Raw genomic sequence first — 24,098 nt, 5'->3', positions numbered from 1 at the left:
ATAATATCAATGAATTTTGGTACCCAGATGCACCAACAAGTAAATTGTTGTCTAGATATTTCCCTGGTGTAAAAAAATTGGGTAAACAAAGGACGTTTCGTTCAGTATTTTTTGATTGGACGATGGAAACCCAATGAAGACGCTGCTCAGATGGCCATTCTCTACTTCATCCACACTTTTGTCTTTTCTCAACTAGATGATTCACCTATTTCTGTTGATGATTTTAAGATGGTGGAGGATGGTAGATATGAGCAATTCTCATGGGGTAAAATAGCATTTTCCAAATTGATGAAAGGAATGAGGCAGGAGTTTTTTAGTGCCAAATAAATGTATCGCTTGGGCGGCATGCCATACGCTCTAAATGCATGAATTTATGAATGTGCATCTCAGGCGCCTTCTGAAATTATCGTAAGAGTGGGATATCAAATTTTCAGAATTCTTAATTGGCGTGTTATTGCGGTCAAGCCAAAATTTGAGACCTTCATGTCTAGCATTTTCAATGAGGTATATTTCATGAAATCATTTTCATACTTATATCAAATGTATATACCATCTGCGGCTTATTAAATATATTTTAAGATTATTCATTTTTCAATTATGCAATGACTCATTATACATAACATTTGTGATACATTCAATAGTCTTGAATCTGATACCATAGTCTTTGTTCTGATACATATGATTTCTGTCATGAACTCATGATTCATAATGATTCTTGTTTTTATTTTTTCTGCTTTTCAATCAATTTTTTTTCAGTATCCATGCTCCAATATTGTGTCAACTCAAAATGAAATGGAATCACTTGTCATTCCTGACAGTGAACATCCTACTGAAGCGACTATATCAGCTGTCAAGGTCAAATTTACGGAACCTCAAAAACTCCCCGGATGTGAGGACTTTTCAACAAAACCATCCATATAATTGTTAAGAATATCTGATCATGTTGCTGATACATATTCTCCACCTCCTTCCAAAAAAAAGGAAGACTACCCCTGGTAAACAACTCATTCAAGTAGAAACAGCTAACATACACAAGGATGTCATACTACCAAAGCCATAAAAAAAACTTGTTTCTACTGCTACAGAACCAGCGGCAAAGTCAGTGATAGGCGGTGAATCTTCTGGTCATTCTGAGCAAATTGTTCATATAGAATTCAAAGCATTAAAGAAGTCAATAAATAAGTCTCTAAAAAAATACGTAAGTTATTACTATAAAATTTAAGACACACAATATACTTTTAATAAGTTGATACATTCTGATTTTTCATATTATTGTATTAAGATTGATCGAAAGTTCAAACGACTAAAGAATAAAATTGATTTAAATCATATCAATCTCTTGAAAGCCATTGACAATATAATGCACCACATGACTGACACATCATCTCCAATTAAAAAAAATGATTTTGTTCAACCATTCCATATGGTGGAAGAACAACAAGCACCTATGTTTTGGAGGAGCATTATGATCCAAATAAAATCTGATCTCCCCTAGCAAATGATCAATCTTATGTCCAGAAAGATATTAAGGTAGATACATCATATAGTTATTGATATTTCTATTTTGATATACTTTTAAACTACTAAATATATTTTATTTTCATATATCAGATCTTTAATTTTCATTGTAATTGTCATTCTCATAAGTATATGTTATTATAATTATAGGATGCTGAATCATCCAAGACAATGCAAGAAATGGATGATGTATCAAAATATTACATTGTATCAGATGCTGCAAAATCCCTTCAATAATATTTTTCTACTGATACATTAAAGGTAATGTATCAGAACCAAAGCTATGACCAATCTGATGCTACATAGCTCTTGTATATGGTAAATCTGTTATGCTATATAGATCTTGATACATTTCATTTTCATATATCATAAGTAAATATTATTATATTTGGAGAAAGTAGAACCATCCAACACGATATAAGAGGTGGATGATGTATTAGAACACCACATTGTATCAGATGCTGCAGAATCTCGTCAACAGCATATTTCTAATGATACATTAAAGGCAATGTATCAGAACCAAAGGTATTAAAGGTAATGTATCATTTCAATAGTCATTTTCTTAAATAATTGTTATTATTATATTTTTATGAACTAGAACCATTCAATCAGAGGCGGAGCTACCCTTGTCCAAGGGGTGTAGCGACACCCCTTCGTCGAAAAATTACATTGTATATATAGGTCAAAATTTGGTTTAATATATATATATACAAGTGTTGAAACCTCTTAATACAAGTTGAAGGTTTAGTGTATTGGTTAAAGAATTGTAAAAATTACTTGAGGTTGTGTGTTCTACCCTTGCTAGTAGCATTTAATTTTTACCTTATATTTTGACACCCCTTAATGAAAATTCTAGCTCCGCCACTGCATTCAATATTCCACAACAGTTAGAGGATGTATCAGCACACCACATGGAATCAGCTAGAGCAGATTCTTTTCAAGTGAATATTGATTCTAATACATTAAAGGTAATGTATCAGATCAATTCTTGTGATACATTCAACATTAATAAGTTTAGTATTGACGTTATACATTTAATTTAGAATAATGCCATGAAAGATGCAAGAGAGACTATTGATAGTAGTGATCAAGTTGAAGAGCATGTTGAGAAGATTGATAAAGAAAAAATCAACCCAAGTGCATCGGTAATATTCCTCAATTGTATATGATTCATTAAATTTAATAAAGTTTATTATACTAAAGTCATTATATTTTTATAATTTTTAAAAAATAGGAATCCACTACTTCAACCTCGATATCGCCCGAAACTTAAGATGTGATAGATGCTTTAATATACGGACTTCCATTACCGACCATGCCATTGACTTCTGTTAGTCATGAACATATAATTCAGGATGAATGTCTACTACGTGATAGCCAGCTACCTACCACTCTTTCAATGGTATTGCCAAATAATGTGAAGACACCTCTTCCAAGAAGTAGGCTGTCTTCTAAGATCTTACAATCATCGTATCTAATAACATTTGGGTCGAGTGAAAAGGGTAAGGAAAAAATGACTACTGTTAGGTATCAAACACACCCCTTTGAAGGTTTTGGCATATGCTATAGTTTCTCAATTGAGCTTATCACCGACTACTCCTAATGAATAGATAAAAGACTATTAAAATTATATGCCAACAAGTAAGTATGATATTTACAACTTATATCAATACAAGCTGTTTATTGTATATGTACTATCATTTTAATATAAGTTTTCATTCAGGAAACCAAAAGAGGAACACTACAGATTCAAGTGTTCTTCATTCGGATTTCAAAAAATAGACTTTGTAGTGGCATTTTTTCAAGATAAGAACTAGTTCTACCTCATGTCATAGCCGAACAGATGCTGGAATGATAAGGTAATCATTTTTTGATACAACAACCATTACATGTCACACAATATTTGATACATAAATACTATGAATCAGATATATTCAGTATAGAAGTTTCTAGTCTGTTTAGTAACTATGTATCAGTTTGTATAACTAATACTTTCTTAAAATGTGCAGCTCATCGATGTAATATTTTACTACCTTCGAAAGAAATCGAAGACTTACTTGGGCAATTAGTATCAGTGCACAATAACAAACTATATTTTCAATGTTTTTATTGAATCTGCACACACATGATATAATCACATTCCACCTGATATTTTTACCAAGAAGATATGGCAGGGCCTCTGTCATAGCTCATCACGAGAGATTTGTGAAGAACATAATAAGAGGTTTCTCAATTCCCGTCGGGTTACCCTAGCATTTTGTAGATGAAGTAAACATCCCGGTAAACTGTGATAGGTATTTTCATTGGGTTTTGACAGTAGTTATGTTGAAACAGAGGTTGATACGCATCTATAATTCATCATCTGGAAGAAGAAGTAGCAATCCTTCCCCAAAGATTCAAAACATAGCAGTAATGTTACCTACATACCTTCAATATAGTGATTTTTTGAGAAAAATGAACGTACTGATTGGTCATCGCTTAATTTATACAAGGACAAATCAATCGATAACATGCTTGAAGCACGTCACCCTTTTACAGTTGAATATGTTGAAGGAATTGCGCAACAAGAAAGCGGTAGCTTGTGAGTATTAACAAATATGCATATTTAAATCATTAAAATTTCATTTTATTTTTTTAAAGTTAGGTATTTCTTTCTTTGTAGGGATTATGGTATTTTTCTGGCTATTTTTATTGAATATCTTAGTGATAGAATTTCTATTTTAACTACTGGATTACATGCCGAATACTTCCATTCAAGATATGCCCCACTACTGTGAAATTATGATTGTCGGAAGGCCAAGAATGATTATGTTAGTAAAAATGACGATCCAAAAAAATTAAGAGAGATTTCATCTCTCCTGGTCAAGGAGAATCGATGGACGTCGAGTAGTTTTTTTTAAAATTTGATAGTAGTAGAATGTACAATTTTGTTTTTGCATCAACAGTAAATATTTTTTTTGGCTATTCAACAATTTAGCAGATATTGTTGAATATAAATTTCGTTGTTCGTATCATAATTCTTTGTATCAGTTACATATCTCTAGGAAATTTTGAAGATGTGGTACATTGTACATATTAAGTGTGAATGAATATTAATTTTTGTTCTTGATAAATAACCTTTCTAATATGCGGTGCATTGTAACAATGCTTATGTATCAATCCTAAATCAGTCGAATGGTCATGTATCAGTTATCAATTTATCAAACTCAAATATAAGATGAAAGTTTATGTATCAGATTTTCATGTATCAAACTTTACTGCTTCTTATACATCTACAATTTATAAAATACAAGTTGTTATGTATCAATCATAAATCAGTTGAAAGCTAATATAACAATCTTCAATGTATCAACTGTAAATCAGTTGAATGGTCATGTATCAGTTATCAATGTATCAAACTCAAGTATAAGATGAAAGTTTATGTATCATATTCTCATGTATCAAATTTTAATGCTTTTGATACATCTACAACTTATATCAATACAAGTTGTTATGTATCAACCATAAATCAGTTGCAAGCTAATACAACAATCTTCATTGTATCAACCCTAAATCAGTCGAATGGTCATGTATCAGTTATCAATGTATCAAACTCAAGTATAAGATGAAAGTTTATGTATCAGATTCTCATGTATCAAATTTTAATGCTTTTGATACATCTACAACAAAACACCTGTGGTGCCTTCTACCAAATAATCCTAAATTAATATTTGACACATTTTCTATGTATCATATAAATATTTTGAAATTATCATTTTCACATAACTGTTAAATGATTATATAACTTTATATGATGTATCAAATTATAACAATGATGTATTAGTGACATTTGTCAGCTTAAATAACTTACTTAATCTATTTATTTTGATATTTAATAAATTTTATTATATCACTATCAAGTTACTTATAATGAAAATAATTACCAACCATGCATGTATCAATTATTGATATTTAATTACTTTTCTGATTCATAGAACTATGTATCAAATACAACCACTAAAATGTTAAAAATATGTGTAGATGTAAGTACATTGTAACAACCCCTAAAATGTTGTATGTCGGTATTTCAATTCTCGACAAAAATAATACAGCCTTTGTATTTTGGGTATAACTTTTTATAGGTTGGTCCAAATTAGGTGATTCAAATTTCTGGGTAATTACAACATCCTTACCTACAACTTTCATGAAGAACATAATTTCAAATTCGGAGTATAAGTAGGTCAAATAAATTAATCTTTGCAAGATATAGTGCTGTGACGGAATTGAGTGTTGATAGAAGAAAATTCATATCTCACTGTAGGTTGCTCCAAATTGGTTGATTCTTGAACGATATGAAACTAGACTTCCATATCTACAATTCTTATGAAGAAACCAAATCCTAATAAGGAATTTATCTTATTCAAACGTAGCTTCGAAAATGAGTATTCTGTTAAAAAGAACTCATCTTACCTACCATGGAAACATCTAGATGCATTTGACATCATGCATGACATAAATTGTCCTCCATTTAACATCATCCATGACATCAATATATTCCATTAAATTTTCAGATTTTTCTTTATAATTATTTTATTTATTGTTAGGTCCCTCTTTCCCACCTATAAATACCCACCTTATTTCCTCATTTTATTCATCAAGCTTTCCTAAGCATTTCTTCTCTCTATATACGTCTTCTCAAATATAGTTTTAGTTTTAGTAGTATAAAAATACTACTCCGGTTATTCTTATACTTCGGGTAGTACACAAAACGCTCCGGCGAGGAGAAAAGGCTAGGGATCCAAGAGTATTCCAATTCGGAGTAAACCTTCGGATTTAAGGTATGTAAGGCTTTCATAGCATCGGATTGAGTTCGTCCATGCGCCCAATATTTAAATTCATTATAATTGAGTTATAGTTGAGTTTTATCCAAATCTTGAATTCTAAATGAATTATTTCTTCTTCTATTGAGTTAGATATATTTATGCATTAATATTATTATTATTGTTATCTCTCATATTATTGGAATTATTGTTCATGGCTACTTTCCCATGAATCCTAATTGATTTGATGTTCATGAATATTTTTACACATGTTTTGAGTAAAGATGTTGGCTTTTTTTTTATTTTTATTGATAAAAAGAGAGTTATATGAATTAATACTATATATGTATTTTATTGAGTTTTGAAAGAGCAAAAGAGTTGAATTTGAATGAATTTGAGAAAATGATATTTTGAGCAAGATGTTTTGATGAGATGTAAATGATGTTTTTGGAAGTATAATGATTGATGAACATGAAATGAGATGAGTTTGATGATTTAAATTAAAGTCCAATGAGACTAGATTATGAGTTTAATATGAGCACATATTTTGGGAGTAGTATTGAGCACCGAGTTGGGTAAGAGTTTAATTGACTCAAACCCCAGAACTACGTAGCCAGCATAGGATGGAGGCTATGCCTCTTAAGTCCCAAAAAGAGGACTTTGATGAATGGATCCAAGATGGTGATGTCCTTTACCCTGGCAAGGTATTGGATGGATGTGGCAACGACATCACTTCGTTATATCATCGCTAGCTCATAAGTGATGGTTGTCGGTTAGAGAAACTCCCAACTGAGTAAGCATTGCTTATTACTATTATTTTTATTATTATATTTTAAACTTGCATTACATATTCATGTTGAGATGATGTTGAGTTCTGAGCTGAGTTTTCTTGAGAGGAGTTTCTTGATATCTGTCCTTACCTTCCTGCCATTTTACATACTCGTACATTCCACGTACTGACGTCATTCGACCTGCATCGTTTTATGATGCAGATACAGGTGTTAGAGATCCTCAACAGGCGCATCGTTGAAGATCATTTCTTTTCAGCTATTTGGTGAGTCCTTCTTGTATTCGAAGGAACTCCTTATCCTTTTATTATTGTTGAGTGTGATGTTTCTTTTGAGGTAGCCATGGACATGTCATTGGCACCATCTAAGAGTATTAGAGGCTTCATAGACAGAGTCTGATGATGTAATCGGAGTAGTTCTCCTTAGAAACTACTTCTTCTAAGAATTATATATTTTTCCTTTGATTATGACAATCCCACATTAGTATTATTAAGTCTTCCGCTGATGAACAAATGAGTAATGAGACCAAGTGGTTCTCTCGGAAGCCAAAGATGGTTTCTGAGTGCCGGCCACGCCTAGGGTACCCTCTCGGGGCGTGACATACATGATCCAAATCGAATATATCCTAGAAATCAAAATATTATTTCTCATTGGGAATGAAATTAAAAGTCCTTCTGTTATGGCTTTCATGGCCACAACGACCACAACAATTTGCGTTCATTCTTAGCTTCTTACTAGACTTCTTTTTTCTTCTTTTCTTTGATCTTCCTAACAATCTTTTGTATCTTGGTGGCAAGACAAATTCTTCCAAAAATTTTTTGGAACAGACCAATCTTTCATAGCTGGCATTGGAACCATTGACAATTCATAAATATTTGCCAACGCCTCTGGATTATAGTAATCAGAGCAATATGGGTGCATGTCTGTAATGTTCTTGCTCTTCAACACTGCAATTGCGTGTGGACATGGTATCTCGTCTAGTTGAAACCTACCACAATTACATGTTTTTCTTTCAAGACACACAATGTATCTTCTACCTGATTCATAAACAGAATGTAGATATTCTGATGAAGCAACAACCTGCAGAAAATAATTATCACAGATATGAATATAGAACTAAAAAAAACCACTATGTATTAAGTAGATATCTTCTTAAAATTGTTGGTGTGTACCTTCATTCTCAAACACTTCATAGTGTTTACTACTAGGATATCTTCGAATTTTCTACCAAAAATATTTTTTGTATAAGTTGCTATTTTCCTATTTTTGCAGTTTAAGCACCAAATAACATTCTTATCTCCTCAAAAAAATTAATTATAGGCAGCTCTCGTGCTTCAACAAGATATCCATTGATACATTCTGCGATGTTAGAAGTCATCATTCTCCCCTGTTGACAGTTGCATAAACCCTTGACAACTTTTTGTACCCCACATTTTTCAAATACTCTATCGCCTGGTGATTAATTTTTTTAAGTTTTGTCATTAATTTTTCGAATTCATCTTTTTGGTATGCCTTGGCCTTCGAGTAGAAGAGGTCACTTAGTATAGTTTTGCACCTCATGTAGTTAGTACACACATTTTTTCATATATGTCATATGCATGCAAAGTGAGGGACATTGGGAAATACAATACTTACACTCTTCATTATGCTTTCGTTCCTATATGATACAACACACATATTGTCCCTATCACCAAATGCATCTTTGAAGTGCTGGAAAAACCACGACCATATTGAATCACTTTCAGTATCAACAAAACCATACGTCAATGGCAATATGCAACCTAAAAAATTATTAACAGCCATAAAATAATTATTAGAATTCATCAGATTCACAATAAATATGTCAAATGAGATGATACATTGCTATTCAATATACAATAGTATTAAAAAGTGATACTTGCCCCATCAAGTGTGCTAGCTGGTACAAATGTCCCTTTATAAGGTCCATCATGATGAGCACCGTCAACAACAACTACAGTTCTACAAAATTGAAAACCCTTCATCAATGGCCTTAACGCTATGAATAGATATATGAACTTATCAATTGGTGACTTGTGCATACTTATGTACGAATTTGGATATATGATTTTTAGCATATGTATGTATACATGCAACTATTTATATTCATCAGGAGGTTTTCCCCTTAACATCTCCAAAGCATATTCTTTTGCACGCCATGCTTGTTGATAGGTAATATCAACCCAATAGACTGCTTTAATATCATCTCGTATATCATTAGGGGTGTGAATTCTCTTATGATTAACCAATTTAGATATAGTGAATGCACTAACAAAAGCCTTTGTAACATGAACTTTGTTGAAAATTCTATCTCTTAAGAACATAAATGTTCACTATTGAAATATCTCACTTTGAATATATAGAATTTTTTCCTACATGATGCTTTCATTCTCCAACAATAGTCGTCTCAATAGCATATTAACACATAACTTCACATTTTTAGGAAAAAATATTAATATGTATCAGATACACAGAGATTCATATATAATATGACCAAATAAAAGTACATATTGACAGCAAAATATTTTTTAGCTGTACTTGATACATAATAATTAGTATGTATCATGACTATAAAATAAAAATTAAATTTTCAAAATCAACAAATGCCCATACCTTTTACTGTCAGATCTTTTAACTTTGAAATTGAATCCATTATCAATTTTGTATTTGGCCATTACAACAACTAGTATTGTTTTGTCCTTATACAATTGCTTCTCCTTCATGTCCACACCAATTATATCAGTTATATAGTTTGTCACATCCAATTTTGGTATATAACAGGTTGTAGCATTATCAGATTCTTCTAAATCAAAAATTTGTGAATCATTCGTGTTTGCTTCGACACAAACAATTGCTCCATAGGTAGCGTTGAATGCTTCTATCTTACATCGTTTTCTATCACATGTTGTTATGCATAAAGGATACATTACGAATCTAGGCTCGCTTTTTTTCAACTCTATGTAAAGATTAACACCCATATCATTACGAATAATCATTGGCGACGAATTACCTTGAACGATGTATCAGATTTCAATATTTTTCACTGATTCATCTATGGTCAATTCAGTAGCAATTGCTGATTCTAGATTTACAAAAGATATATTGTCCCCCATTATGATTCCATTAATTTTGTATCGTTCATACCTCACCTCGGTTTGCCAAATTCTAGAATGTCTTAGTAGAATCGGGATATTCATCTCGAATTGCTTGATGATTTTCGAATTTTGGATTAAAGTTTGGTACGATCCTATGCTCTGTTTTTTGAATTTTTCAAGTCTCTCATAACTGTTACGCTTTGTGGGGGTTAATTTCCTTATTTAGCTAAGTAATTGATTGAAAGAAGGAAACTTAACTTGATTTACGTTACCTTTCCATAAAAAAATCAGCAGCTTTAATTATTATGATGTATCAGACGTATTACTAATGTATCAGAAATCTGAAAAAAATCAGGAAGATCGGGTAATTTAAGAAAAAGTATGAATAAGTTGTAATTGAGCCTTTTCACTATGAGATTTAGGTAAAATATACTATAATTTACCCTTTGCAAATGTTTGAATTGCATAAGCCCAAAACCTTAATTTATTTTCATTAACGTTAAGACGTCTGAATCTAAATAATTAAGATGTTTATGTAGGTCCGAACACTGAATAATTAAAATTATTTATTTTTTAATGTGCATAATTTATTTATATAATTTATTTATATTTAAACATCATAAATATGTAATTTAAATAAGAAAGTAACTAACCATCATTCTAATCTCAAAGCATATTTAAAAAGAGGAGGATATTGAATTTTGTAACTACAAGATTCAAAATGAATCATTCAGACCTTTATTAAGTGCAAACAAATGAGACCTAGTCTTTTATTAAAATGGTAGGCTTCTTTAGCAATCATTAACGGTTTGTTTTACTAAATTATCTTTGTTGATGGTTGTTAAAGTTACAATTTTTATAAATTTATCAAGTAAGATGAAATCATGATATGAAATCATATGAGATAGAGTTGAATTTTGCTTAGACATGCAATTTGAATTTTTAAATTATATTTTTTGCTCATTAACATAAAAATTTCATAAGTTGTGAAAACTATCAAAATTGTCTTAATTCTTTGTATAGTCTTACCAAATAAGCAAAAATTCATAATAATAAAAAATATAAAATATATTGATCGAACTTTAATTTAATAAAAAAGTAACATTAAACATGAATTATTGTGTACTGGTTGAGTTGCATTGTGGAATAAAATGAGTTAGGTCCTTTTCCTAAATTCTCTAACTCACATGATTATTAAATGGTGAGATCTTAATTGTACCCCAAAAAAATGGTGAGATCTTAACGGCCAAAAAGGTTAAAGGGGTTGCAATTTTCATGTTAAAACAGTGATAATTAGTTGGTCTGCCATTTATCCCAAAGTCCTTTCTCCTTTTAACTTTTAACGACTTGCAAGTTTCAATAACATGGCTGGGTACATTGCTTCTTAAAACCACTCCCTCTTTGTGAATTAGGGTGTACCAACCATTCACTACTCTTAATTAGGGAGTAATAATAATAAATTAATACTCTAATAAATTTTTCAAGAATACATCTGAATTTATATACGTAATTTAAAGACACATGGATCGAATTGACGTTATTATGAGAATATAATAAATTAACTTGCAAGAAATAAATAATAAACATGCAATTGAACAATATGAATTAAGACAAAATATAAATGAATTTATCATTGCTTTCGGTTGTGTTCTACTGGCCACACCATCGGAAAAGATGATTTTGGAACACTTAAAGTTGTTGGAACTTAGTAACCTTGAGTATTAAAACTTTTAGTAAAAAAGTTTGTGAATCAATGAAATTTAGATGCCTTTCAACAAGAAGGTCAAGTGCTACTCCCACTGTTCTTTACTTTCACAGTTTATCTTTACTTGTCCATTATAATATTTTGAGATATTCAATAATATTTATTCAGTTTATAAAATCAATGAATAATTTAATATGATGTTTCTATTTTATCCTTACTATTAAATGTTATTCATTTTTCAATGTTTAGGTGAATTGTGTTTAACAAGAATGATTTGATAAAATTATCGCTATCATTTACTACTTCTTAATTCCTGTGTTTAGTCAATAATGGACAACCATTTTTAGATAAAGAAAGTACTACTATTTAGTTAAGTTGTCACTATTTTAGATTTCACGTTCAAAATTAAATAAATTTATCATTACACCCTTATTTAGTGTTCTCCATCTTTCAAGAAGCTTCAACTTTCGAGACAATTTTTATTTTTTTCTCCATCTTTTATTTTTAGTTTGTTTGTTGAGATTCCTTTTTGAAGATCAGATTTTAAAGAGTATAATGGTGGGAGTAATTAATTAATATGAAGTAATTACAATGAACATGAAATAATTACTTATTTTTTTTAGTCAAATACATATTTTCGAGGCTAATAATTCTCAAGAATAAAATAAGAAGAATAATGGTATTTATGTATTCGTTTTGTGAAATAACAAGTATTAAAAATATCTATTTTTAATAAGGAGGACATGTAAATAGGAACGAAATAAAAAAAGTATTATACCTATGTATATATCAAGGGATATGATCCACAAATTATGTTCATAAAGTCTTTATATTAATTGTCCATTATTATCATCGAGTAACAACTGACGACAATTTCTGAACCTTGTGCAACAGCTCAATCTTCGTGGACAGATGCATGACTGTTGTATAATTCATGCTAAGCATACTGCAAGTTTTTTGAGAAAATAACATAAATATACTGATTATTAGCTTATATTAGCCTCTTTAACCATTAAAAATCGTTATTAATACCATTTTAATTATCAAATAATTAGGTATCAATTTCATTTTGTGGCTATTTCGTTCGAAGCAATGGTTATTCAGTTTTAATTAATAGGGGTTTGTTCATTTTGACTTGTTAATTAAGTGAAATCATCCATGTTTCGGGATTTTTTTTCTTTGTTAATTAATTAGTTTTTATTTTTTTGGTGTTTTTAGTACGTTTATGAAAAAAACATAAAGCCTTGATCACCTCTCAAAGGAAATTTGCTACGATTTTTTTTTTGTTATATCGAGAAAAAATTAAATAAGTTTACAATCTTTTAAAAGCAACGTTCCTTAGGTCTGCCAAAAGAAAAGCTCCATATCCTAGCACATTTTTCCAGATTATCAAATCTTCATCATGTTTGTATTCTTCATTTACAAAATCGACATAATGATTTGTCTCTCTCTAGATATATTTAATAGTGGTCTTCTTGTTTAAACAGCAATGAAATGAGCTCCTCCAATATAGTAATAATCTCTAGCTACCAAAGTTTATCAATATTCTCTTAGAAAATGACATATTTCATGCTCAAACATACAGCAACTTATTAGGTGCCACGTAACATGAAATTTAACAAAATGTTGACAAATGAAGTTTAAAAGATAGTATTATACTCTATAAACAAATTTTAATACTACCTTTTTATCTTACCTTATTGATGGAGTCATCTTCCAAACAAAATCTTTTACTTCACATTCTTAAATACACTCTTTGGGTAATGTACCATTTTTCTTTACTCAAGATTTGGCTACTTGTCAACATTCTAAGTCAAAACTTATGTCCCTATTGATTACATGCAAATTCCTCATTCATTTTTGTATAAATACCCATGCAAGGATTTTTTTTTATAGCATCACCATTCTTACAACCTCAAAGAGAGAAAAACTACGTAATAAAAGATCGAATATATACCCTTGTCATGGCTCGGATTATAATTCAATACGTCACAATATTCTTCTTTCTTCATCTCCTTTTGCTGAGCTCCGTTTTGTTTCGTGCTACGGAAGCTAGGCCATTTATAAAGTCTAACTTTCATGTTGTGGTGAAAAACTCCGGGCCTAGTCCGGGAATTGGCCATCATGACTATGAAGATTTTGAGAAACCTATTGTTGTTGATGTTGGACATTCTGGTCCAAGTCCGGGTGAGGGACACAAGTAATTATGACCAACGTTGTTTTAACAAGTTTATTAGTGGTTCATATCATGCAAAAGTCAAGAAATATATAATACTGTACTATACTACTCTAGTGCAACAAGTACGTAAGTTATCAATAAAACTCAACAATTCTTGAGAAGACAAAAAAAAGTTTACGTGTTACTTTTACCATTAAATTGTGGATTATGTCAAACACTTGATGTATTTAATATGCGTGCATCGTTTGTATAATTAGGTACTACTATATTCTTCATGTATGCTACAGTGGAGGAGGCTGCTACTATATTGCTTCCTTGTCGTAGACCAATGTAAAGAAATTAAACACTATCATATAATATTGTTATTCAATGGTGTGGAACTTCTTTAACTACGTATATAGCAGGCAAAGATAATACGTATATCATAATTAATTAGTTGCCGTATTTGATATTTGCTATCAATCGTTGAAAATGTATACTCATTTCGCCGAATTTTCAACTATATGATTTATAGTTGTTACTATGTCACTTTTTAGTTTTCTACGGCTAGATTGCCCTGCACACTATTCCCTTAGTTAAATTTGTCTGGCTTTAATTTAACATAAAATTTGAGAAAATAAAAGAGACTTTTGACTCTTGTACTTTTAAATAAAAGATACGTAGAATGTATCAAAATAATGTCCTTTAATGACATGTAGAAAGTTAAAATCAAAGAATTGCTAAAATTAAGTAAATATATATTTTTTTAAAATAGAACAAAAAGAAAAGTAAGACAAACAAATTAAACCGAATAAAATATTTAAGGGAAAAGAACACTTGTACCCCAAAAGAAAAACTATTTACAAGCGGCTACCCCTTACTTTCATATCCCACCCCACTATTTTTAATTACTAATTCGCGTTTACTGCTTGATACCATCGGATCGAAGTATATGTATACCCCGATGGTATCAAAAAGAACATTACTCAGCTACTTCTTGATACCATTAAAGTATATATATAACATGCAGTGTTTTCAGTAAAAAGACTATTAAATTATTGTTTGATACCATCAAAGTATATAGATACCATCAAAGTTTATATGTCTCCGATGATATCAAGGATGAACAAGTAGTGGTTCAGTAAATAGAACAAGGGGTAGGCGGGTAAACAGTTTGGGCCATGAGTCCAATTTAGATAAATAGTTTGTATTGAATCCAATTTGAATAAATACTTTGCCTAATGAATCCAATTTATGTAGTTTAGCTGTCATTTCAAATAAACACTAGAAAACAAGGTTTCATTTAATTAAGAACAAGTTACACTAGAGGTTCGGGTTCAAAAATAAAATTCATTTAAAAAGATCGTTTTCCTCTAAAGTAATTTCTAATTAGTCGTATTCTAAAGTAGATGTAATTTCAAATTAGCCGAGTTTTAAAGTAGATATTACTCTATAATATAGAAGCGAATAGAAGAGCTTAGCGTTAGTCGGTCAAATGACCAATTTGCCCTTCTCCTTTAATTTCTTCTATTTATATATTTAAGATTTCTTTTATATTAATTTATTTGTCTTACTTTTCTTATATTATGTTATGTATTTAAAAATTACAAAAAAATAGTACTATAGTATGTTATTTAAAATTTACGTAATTATATTAAGAGTACTATATATTACAATAACTAATAACTTACAATATTTGAAAAACATATTAAAAATTTGATTACCTCCCAAATTTCACACGTGCCACATAAATTGGGACAAATGGAGTAACATATATTACTGAAAAATTACGTTTTGATTAACTTTTAAAATTTTAACTATGACACATAAATTGGAACAAGGGAATAACATACATTATTTGAAAATTATGTTAAAGGTATTATAAATCACAATAATTAATTAACAACTTAAAAATATTTAAAAAAACATAATAAATTCGATTAACTCTCAAATTTTCACATGTGCCACATGCGCGCGAGACAAGAGAACATATATTGTTTGAAAATTATATTAATTAAGAACATTATAAATAACAAAAATTAATAAATTAAAATATTTAAAAAACATATGAAAATTTAGTTGACTCTCAAAGTTTCACATGTGCCACATAAATTGAGACAAAAGTGAGTAACATATATTATTTAAAAATTATGTTAGAAGCATTGCAATATTTAAAAATTATATAGAATTTTGATTAATTCTCCTAATTCTCTTCGTGTCCACATAGAATGATATAAATAAAATAATATATATTGGATCTGTACTTGCACGCGCTTTTGTATGTAGTGAAAACTAGATGAGAACCCAATGAAAGTAATAGTCTGTTTGGATGAGCTTATTTTAAGTAGCTTATAAATTGAAAACTGCTTATAAGTTTTTTAAAAAATAATTTTTGATTTATAAGCTATTTAAAATAAATTCATCTAAATAAATCCAATTATTTATTGAGCCTTATTTTAAATGATTTTAAATAAATCAGTCAAACCCTAAAAAAAAACTTAAAATCACCTTATAAGTTAATCAAAGGGCTCTAAAACAGCAACACTTTGAGAAGCAACTTTTTGAAAATTGGGGAAACAATTGAATTGAAGATTAGTTTTAAGGACGAAATCATACATCGATTCAGAAGTTCAGGATCATTTCGGAAATTTCCCTAGTCGTAGGTCAAATCAAATTGTTCAAATCCGTTAAAACCCCTCTCTGGTGTTTACGAAAGCCCGAATTTCACAAAGAACCACCGTCATGGCAGGGACGTGGCTACTCCGGCGAGTCGGCCACCGCTCTCGGCAGCTGTCCCCCTCCTCCGACGAAGTCCAGACACTGTGCTCAGCTTTTTACCGGTTCCAGTGTCACTACCTCACCACCGTAAGTGAAGCACAAGTCTGTAAGAGGAATGAAAATGAGAAAGGCAAGTGGTTAACTCTACCACTCTTCACTGCCACCGTCAACGGTGCTACTTTAGGGAGGGAGCTCGCCGGAGTTAAAATGGATGTCAAGGAGAATTCAACCAACACCATGACAGCACTCAAATGGGTTCAGCGTTGCTGCCCTGAGTTGCCGAAGTCCCTAGTGCAAAAGCTTTTTCGCTTAAGACAGGTTCTAATTATGTTACGATCTTTAACTATTTTGTTATGTTTCTTTACAGATTATTGATTCTAGAATCGTGTCAATTAATGGTGTGTAAAATACGTTAAAGCTACAAATTTTTGCCTAAATTCCATTAATTTCCTTTGAAGAATCTAATCAAACACATAGTTTGCAGGATCATTGAATTTGTTTCACTAGTTTAATAGTATAATCATACATAGACATGAACTACATCAAAGAATCACAGTCTATAAATCATTCCTTGTCATAGAATAGTTCCAACTTCTTTTCGTAGAAGAAATCTTCTCAAGAATCTTCACGTGGAACTTTACAGGAATATGAAGTAAGAAGGAACTTTTTCTTTCTGATTCTAGTAATGAAAAGATGTGTTGTTTCTTTTCAACAGAAATCTTTTATAAGCCTAAAGGGAAATAACTATTTAAATAGTTGTCTTTTCCATTCAAATAGTTGTGTTTTTTCCATTCAAATGATTGTGTCTTTTCCCTTTATATTTATTAATATACATCATACATAATTATATATTTAATCTCTCATGGATCCGGGTTGACCCACATGGGTGACCCGTCCAATTTCCTTCGTCCTCTGTACCAAATGTCATTTCTTTAAGTTGCATATTGCGAATAGCATTGCATCATTATAGGGTAATGTTTTGTGAGGAACCATAGGAATTTTGTTATAGTAGACGGCAATGCTCGTAATTGATACTTACAATTCCTCATGGCACTAATTATCATATTTTAACTTGTATTTTCATCTTTTTGACTGGCATACTTTGGTAAAGAGAATCCATTTTTTAACATTGTTGTGAGAAGGCATCGACCATCGTTGTTGGTTATTGTACATATGCTGAAAATCTAGGGAAGCGAGAGAGATGGAGAACAGAACTTGATTTAGCATGTGTATGATCTCACTCTAGATTTCTAATTCTGCAGATTATTTCCTGACGAAGTCTGTGATTATTAGTAGGTATTCTAACTTCCAAAAGTAATACAAGACTGAATGCTGCAAAATTTGTATATAGAATTTGTTGATAAACACATACTTTTAAGTTAGAGATCTCTTTTTCTCTTGAAATGTTAAAAACCAATGTCAGGGATGAGCACATTATTCTCAATTACAAGCCTTCGTCAAGAATATTGACAAGAATTACTTAAAAGGAAGTACTTATAACATTTCTTCTTTTATGTCACATGGTTGATTTAACATTATTGTTTCTGCAGGTTCGAAGAGACTCTTCTAATTTTGAAGAACAGCGGCCCAAGAGGGTATGGTTTGTTTCTCTTTTGGCATTTAGCTGTTGATTCTTACATAAGGGATTTTGCAAGTCTTTCTACTGACATCTCCATGAGATGTATTTGACTGCTATCAGACCAATTTTTACATTTTCAATGTTGTAATCTAATATATCATGTTTTCGGCAGGTTTCTGCGAAGGAATCAATGAATGTTGGAGATCGAATATTTCTTCCGAGAACTGTTCAGAAGTTTCCCTCCGAGAAAGTAGTTGATTACCCTTCTAGTGAAGAAGAAAGGAAGTTTGTGCATAGCCTCGAATTGTATAAGGTCTGCAATCTATAGTTGATTTCTGGACTTCCCAACTCTTTAACTTGCTGCGACCCCCAATCTAAACCATTGCATATGAAGGGGAACATATCAAACCTATGTGCTTTTTGATTCTGATGCACTTCTGTTTTCCTGTAAAATTTCAGGATCCAGAAATTATTGTGGTCAATAAACCTCCAGGAATGCCAGTTCAGGTTAGTTGTCAACACCCAAGTTCTTTTTATTGGATTGTGAGAGTTAATATTCTTATTACAGCAAATGGAACTTTGGACAGGGTGGAATTGGCATAAAACGGAGTTTAGATGAACTTGCTGCTAAGTATATGAGACATGAGTACTCTGAGGCCCCTCGCCTGGTAGGTTTCATGGTTTTTGCGTTAATATTTTTTCAAATCAATTCCCTTTTCTTCTTTCTTTAGTATGTGCTTCAAAGCACAATGCTAATACCTAGGATGTACCATGAAAAATTTATTTATTTATTTTCTGTTTCTTCTTCTTCTTTTTATTGCTTTAGCAAGTAGTTGAAGCTGATTTTATTTAATTCTTCCGCAGCATTTTCTATTCATTATTGTGAAAAGAAATATGTGCATAGAATGGAAGCAGAATAAGGAAGTTCTTTTGCCAGGTTATAGGCTTTGCATGTGTACATGTCATGCAATGGAAAAAAATTGTTGTCCAGTCTTTATGGTTGAATGTTGAGGAAGAACGTCTCAATCTATAGCTAAAGTCTAGAAAATGTGCACATGAAACCATAGATTTTATTGGAAGATTTCCATATTGTTTGACTCGAGTTTCATGGATATTATACAATTAGAAAATCTCTCTTCCATGTGTCAAGTTACTCTAATTGCTCTTCCCTTTCTTCCGCTACTTATGTTAGAAGGCATTCTAAATGTCCTCTCGTTTGTCTTTCTGGGTTGAGTACCCTTTTGGTGAATCTTGTGTCTGTTTGTCCTGTTGCGGACAAGCTTATTGTTTATTAGGTACACAGACTGGATAGAGACTGCAGTGGACTATTGGTGATGGGAAGAACACAATTAAGTGCTTCAGCTCTGCATTCGATCTTCCGTGAGAAAACATTTGACTCGCAAAATGAGGTATACTGTTACTCCCTGCAATATATAATGGTGAACTTACTAATGATTGCATTTCCCAATTGATTTTCTTTTCCAAACCTGATATATTGCCTTTATCTTCTGAAAGGATCTTGAAAGCAAGAAAAGAATTTTGCAGAAGAAGTACTGGGCACTTGTCATAGGATGTCCGAGACGCTCCGGAGGGATAATATCAGCACCACTAGGAAAGGTTAGGCAAACTGATGTATCAATCAATCTTACAGAAACTATCTAGCACTCAACTATGTTTCAAGGGTGTGGCCTAGTGGTCAATGAAGTGGTTGAGCACCCTAAGGTCTCAGGTTCAAAACTCAGCGGAGACAAAAAACCCCCGGTGATTTCCCATTTGTCCTAGCCTTGGTGGACAGAGTTACCTGGTACTTGTTGCTGGTGGGAGGTGGCAGGTATCTCGTGGAATTAATTGAGGCACATGAAAGCTGGCCCGGACACCACGGTCAGAAAAAAAAAACTATGTTTCAATCCCAAATTAGTTGCAATCGGCTGTATGAATATTCCATTTTCATTCTAGTCTATTTGAGCATGTTCATCCCAATACTAAATAATTTATCTTTTAAGACAATTTTAGGGGAGTTCTATAATAAATAGGAAAATGGGGAAGGGGGATGCCCAATAAATTTTTCTTTTTCTGGAAGTGTTATTGAAGCCTGAGTTTATTCTAGACATATACGAGAGTTTAGCAACCTTATAACTGATGCCTTGGATATCTTTATCAAAAAGAATGGATTAGATATCAACAAATGAAAAGTTAAAAGGTTTATCCTGAAATAAATTTAAGGACTTCGTTAAGACTTCATTATAATCATGTAAATGCTAATCCGAGATGGACTTCAATTCGCGTTAATTGACCCCCAAATTTACTCTAATTTATCTGTGCTGGGGCTGTAGAGTTGCATATGTGGGACCGGGTAGGGGGGATTTCATAACAGAAATTCAAACTGCTCTCTTGTTTCTCCTGCATCAATTGCTTGATGCATTGATAAACATTTTTTTGCTAAAGGAGAAGTTTTCTGTAAGATGGATTTCTTAGCTTTCCTTCTCTCAGCTGGTGTTAGACAACGGGAAATCTGAGCGCATCACAATTATGTCTGATGTCAGAGCACCATCGGCACAGTATGCTGTAACAGAGTATCGCATCATTGGATGCTCCGAGAAAGGTTAGTTCTGAATGCTATCCTGAATACCTACATAAACAAAGGCATGGAACTAGATAAGATTAAATGTGGTTGATTATTCTTGGTAACCTCCCAATACATCTTTTAGTTATGTAGCTCTTATAAATTACACAGATCAACGATATAACTTACTCTCTTTCCAACAGACACACACAGCAGTTTCCACCGAAGTTCTCGTGAAGAGTGTAATTCTTCTTTTGCTAAGGTGGTTCGGCAGGGGAGGGGCTTAAAGCTATGTTGCTTAGACTCTTCCAAAATATTGAGGTGTGTCTCAGATCCTCCAAAAGCTATGCATTTTTTTGAGGATCCGAGACGGGTACGACAACATTTTTGGAGAGTCCAAGCAACATAGGCTTAAAGTGTGGTGCAGGGAGTCTGGTACAAATAGGAAAATATCGTACTTCCTCTTATTCCAGTTGAGCAATTAAGTTTGACTAGGCACAATCAGTTAAGGAACAAGGTGATTTACAAATTGGTCCAACAACTTCTTAACATCTTTCTCTTTAAAAATTGAATTCTGAAATGACTGTGTGAAGTGTGCAAGTTTCATCACCCGGACCTGAAGAATAATCTATAGGAGAACTTTTTAAAAATCATTTCAAAGAATAAGCCGTGACTTTCAGTTTTGAGTAGTTCAAGACAAAGGCAACACATATAGGTCTCGGATAGTTAAAATTTTTAGGTGCTGTTGTTGAGCTGCTTGTTGACATAGCATGGATTTTATGTATTGGGAAATGGGAAAAACGTTTCCATTAACATACTTATTCGAGGATAGATTTAATTGCAGAATACACCTGGGCACGTATTGTCAAATCATTCTTAGTTTTTCTGTTACTTGTACAACATGCATGTGCCAATGGCCAAAGATAGTTGCTAGCTTAGCTTGCGTTAGTTGGATTTGTACACCAACATTTATAGAGAAATGGTTGCTTGATTTGGTCGAGAGAAAGTTATTCGTTTTAAGAAATAAACTCTCATATCTTCTGAAGCATCTTTGTTTATGGACATATTCTTCTTTTTTTGGTGAATTCCAGGCTACACATGGCTAGAGTTGTCTCCACTTACCGGCAGAAAGCACCAGGTACAGGAAACTGCTTCTCTGTAATGCTAGCTTCAAGTTTATATGTTAACCTAGTGATTTTTTAATTATTTTTTTTGGATAAAGTTAGGCTAGTGAATATTAAACTGATATTTCACCCTCTGTTTTGAAGTTGCGCGTTCATTGTGCTGAGGCATTAGGAACTCCAATAGTTGGAGATTACAAGTATGGTTGGCAAGCTCATAGAAAGCTGAAACATCTGCCTTTGCCCACTTCAGCGTGGAACCCAGGTGTGCAAATTCCCTGGCAAAACCCAGATCCTTTCAACCTTCGTTTAGGGAATGGAAGTATTTCAGACAAGCAGCCTCATCTTCATCTTCACTGTAAGGAGATGGTTTTGCCCAATATTTCTCTAGCTTTGCAACAAGCTCAAGTAGTTTCAGATGCTGATCTCGTAGATGTTGAAAGTATCAAGCTGGTTGCTCCTTTACCCTTCCACATGCAAAAAAGCTGGGATTGCTTGAGTTCTTGATTTATCTTAGAATGATGTTTTCTACTGAGCACAAGTGCACAACAGAACTGGAGTGAGGATACTAACTGGTGAACATATGGCTATATTATTACCTCTTCCCGAGAGAAATTGGTAAGGGGTGATGTTTCCTTGGTGAACTTTCATTCTCCTCAAGGATTTACTTCTGACAAAGTGTAAAAATCTTAAAGCCATTATTCACGAATATGATGCACTTGTAGTTAACAAGCTCATCTCGCCGATTGACTTTCTACTGTGGAGAGTGAGATCGTACTTCATTACGCTGAAAGTTGGCAGAATCTTGATTGGAGCTGGTGCTGTAAATGTTCCCTGGCAATTTCTAGGCAATTTTTTTCGAGTTTTAAGTTCTAAAACATGTGGTTTTATATTGATAGCAATACTTTCGAAAACCAGTTGGTCAAAAGCTTGTGTATGGTTGGGCCAGCTTGAACTCGACCCTTGACCTGAAATCAATTCAGGTCCAAGTTTACTACTAGACTGAATGGGCTAGGCATTAGTCCTTGGGCTAGAACCAGGACTCAGCCCATTAACCAGGTCAGATCACCCCACCAGAATAGCTTAATGTTCCCAACTTATACGACTTCTTTTTCTTATTTGGGTTGAAAATATCAAAAGACCAAGCTGTCAACTTCATTTGATGGAGATTCATGGAAATGATAACACTAAATTTCTGTATTATTGTTTTTCCACCCAATTGTAATGGTATGATTTATTTAATTTGCATTATTTTTGCTTGTACGTTTGAAAGTCAATTTTGTGCATCGGTAGGTTTCCAGTCAGACAACAACATTGTCATTTGATTAAAGACGTTCCTCCTAATCTGTTTTTTAAAAATCAGTTGACAAAATTTCCTCCATGACTAAGGGGCGAAAAGAAAAAACAGAACAAAGGAGTTGTTTTACCACCGAGACAAGTAGTTTGATTTTCATGCAGTTTAAAAAATAATATGTTTAGAGCTAATCATCGTATTTATATTATTAAAAAGGCATTTGAAAGAATAATTTAAGTTCTTCAGGGAATACCTGCTGTTGTTTTTTCCCATTTGAGAAAGTTAGTAAGATTTCTGAGAATTGAGTGTTACCTAACTGATAGAGTTCCTAACACTATTGTTGATAGAGGTGTAAAGTTCAAATTTATTTCCGAGCCTTTTATTTGTGTCCGATTCCCCCCAAAAAATGTCCACTTTGGACCAAAAAATTTTCTGGTATGTTACTTTTACAAGAATAACATAAGGGATCGTTTGGTTGCTGGTTAGAGTTATGCAGGTATTAGTAATACATGTATTAGTTATGCATGTATTAGTAAGTAGGATTTAGTTATGCGGGATTTAATAATTTTTTTGGTGTAAGTTTATAATATTAAAAATTAATAAACATTATCAGTTAACCCATTATCTTAATTCACCATCAAAACAGTAGCAGAAGAACATCTATTAACATTCATAGACTCAA

At 32.2% G+C, this 24,098-nt stretch overlaps 1 protein-coding gene across 1 annotated transcript; it reads left to right on the top strand.

The window, feature by feature from the left end:
* The first annotated feature begins 16,637 nt into the window (after positions 1–16,637).
* LOC129885599 (RNA pseudouridine synthase 4, mitochondrial) lies at positions 16,638–23,339 on the top strand. Its single transcript, XM_055959931.1, has 10 exons — positions 16,638–17,177; positions 18,410–18,454; positions 18,611–18,751; positions 18,898–18,945; positions 19,026–19,106; positions 19,734–19,847; positions 19,954–20,055; positions 20,929–21,040; positions 22,093–22,139; positions 22,270–23,339. The coding sequence occupies exons 1-10, from the start codon at positions 16,824–16,826 to the stop codon at positions 22,627–22,629; spliced, it is 1,404 nt and encodes a 467-aa protein (XP_055815906.1). The 5' UTR covers positions 16,638–16,823; the 3' UTR covers positions 22,630–23,339.
* Positions 23,340–24,098: the final 759 nt, after the last annotated feature.

The sequence above is a fragment of the Solanum dulcamara genome, chromosome 4 (assembly GCF_947179165.1).
Source record: "Solanum dulcamara chromosome 4, daSolDulc1.2, whole genome shotgun sequence".
Lineage (NCBI taxonomy): Eukaryota > Viridiplantae > Streptophyta > Magnoliopsida > Solanales > Solanaceae > Solanum > Solanum dulcamara.
Note: the sequence above shows the minus strand (reverse complement) of the source record. Positions and strands in the feature narration are given on the sequence as shown.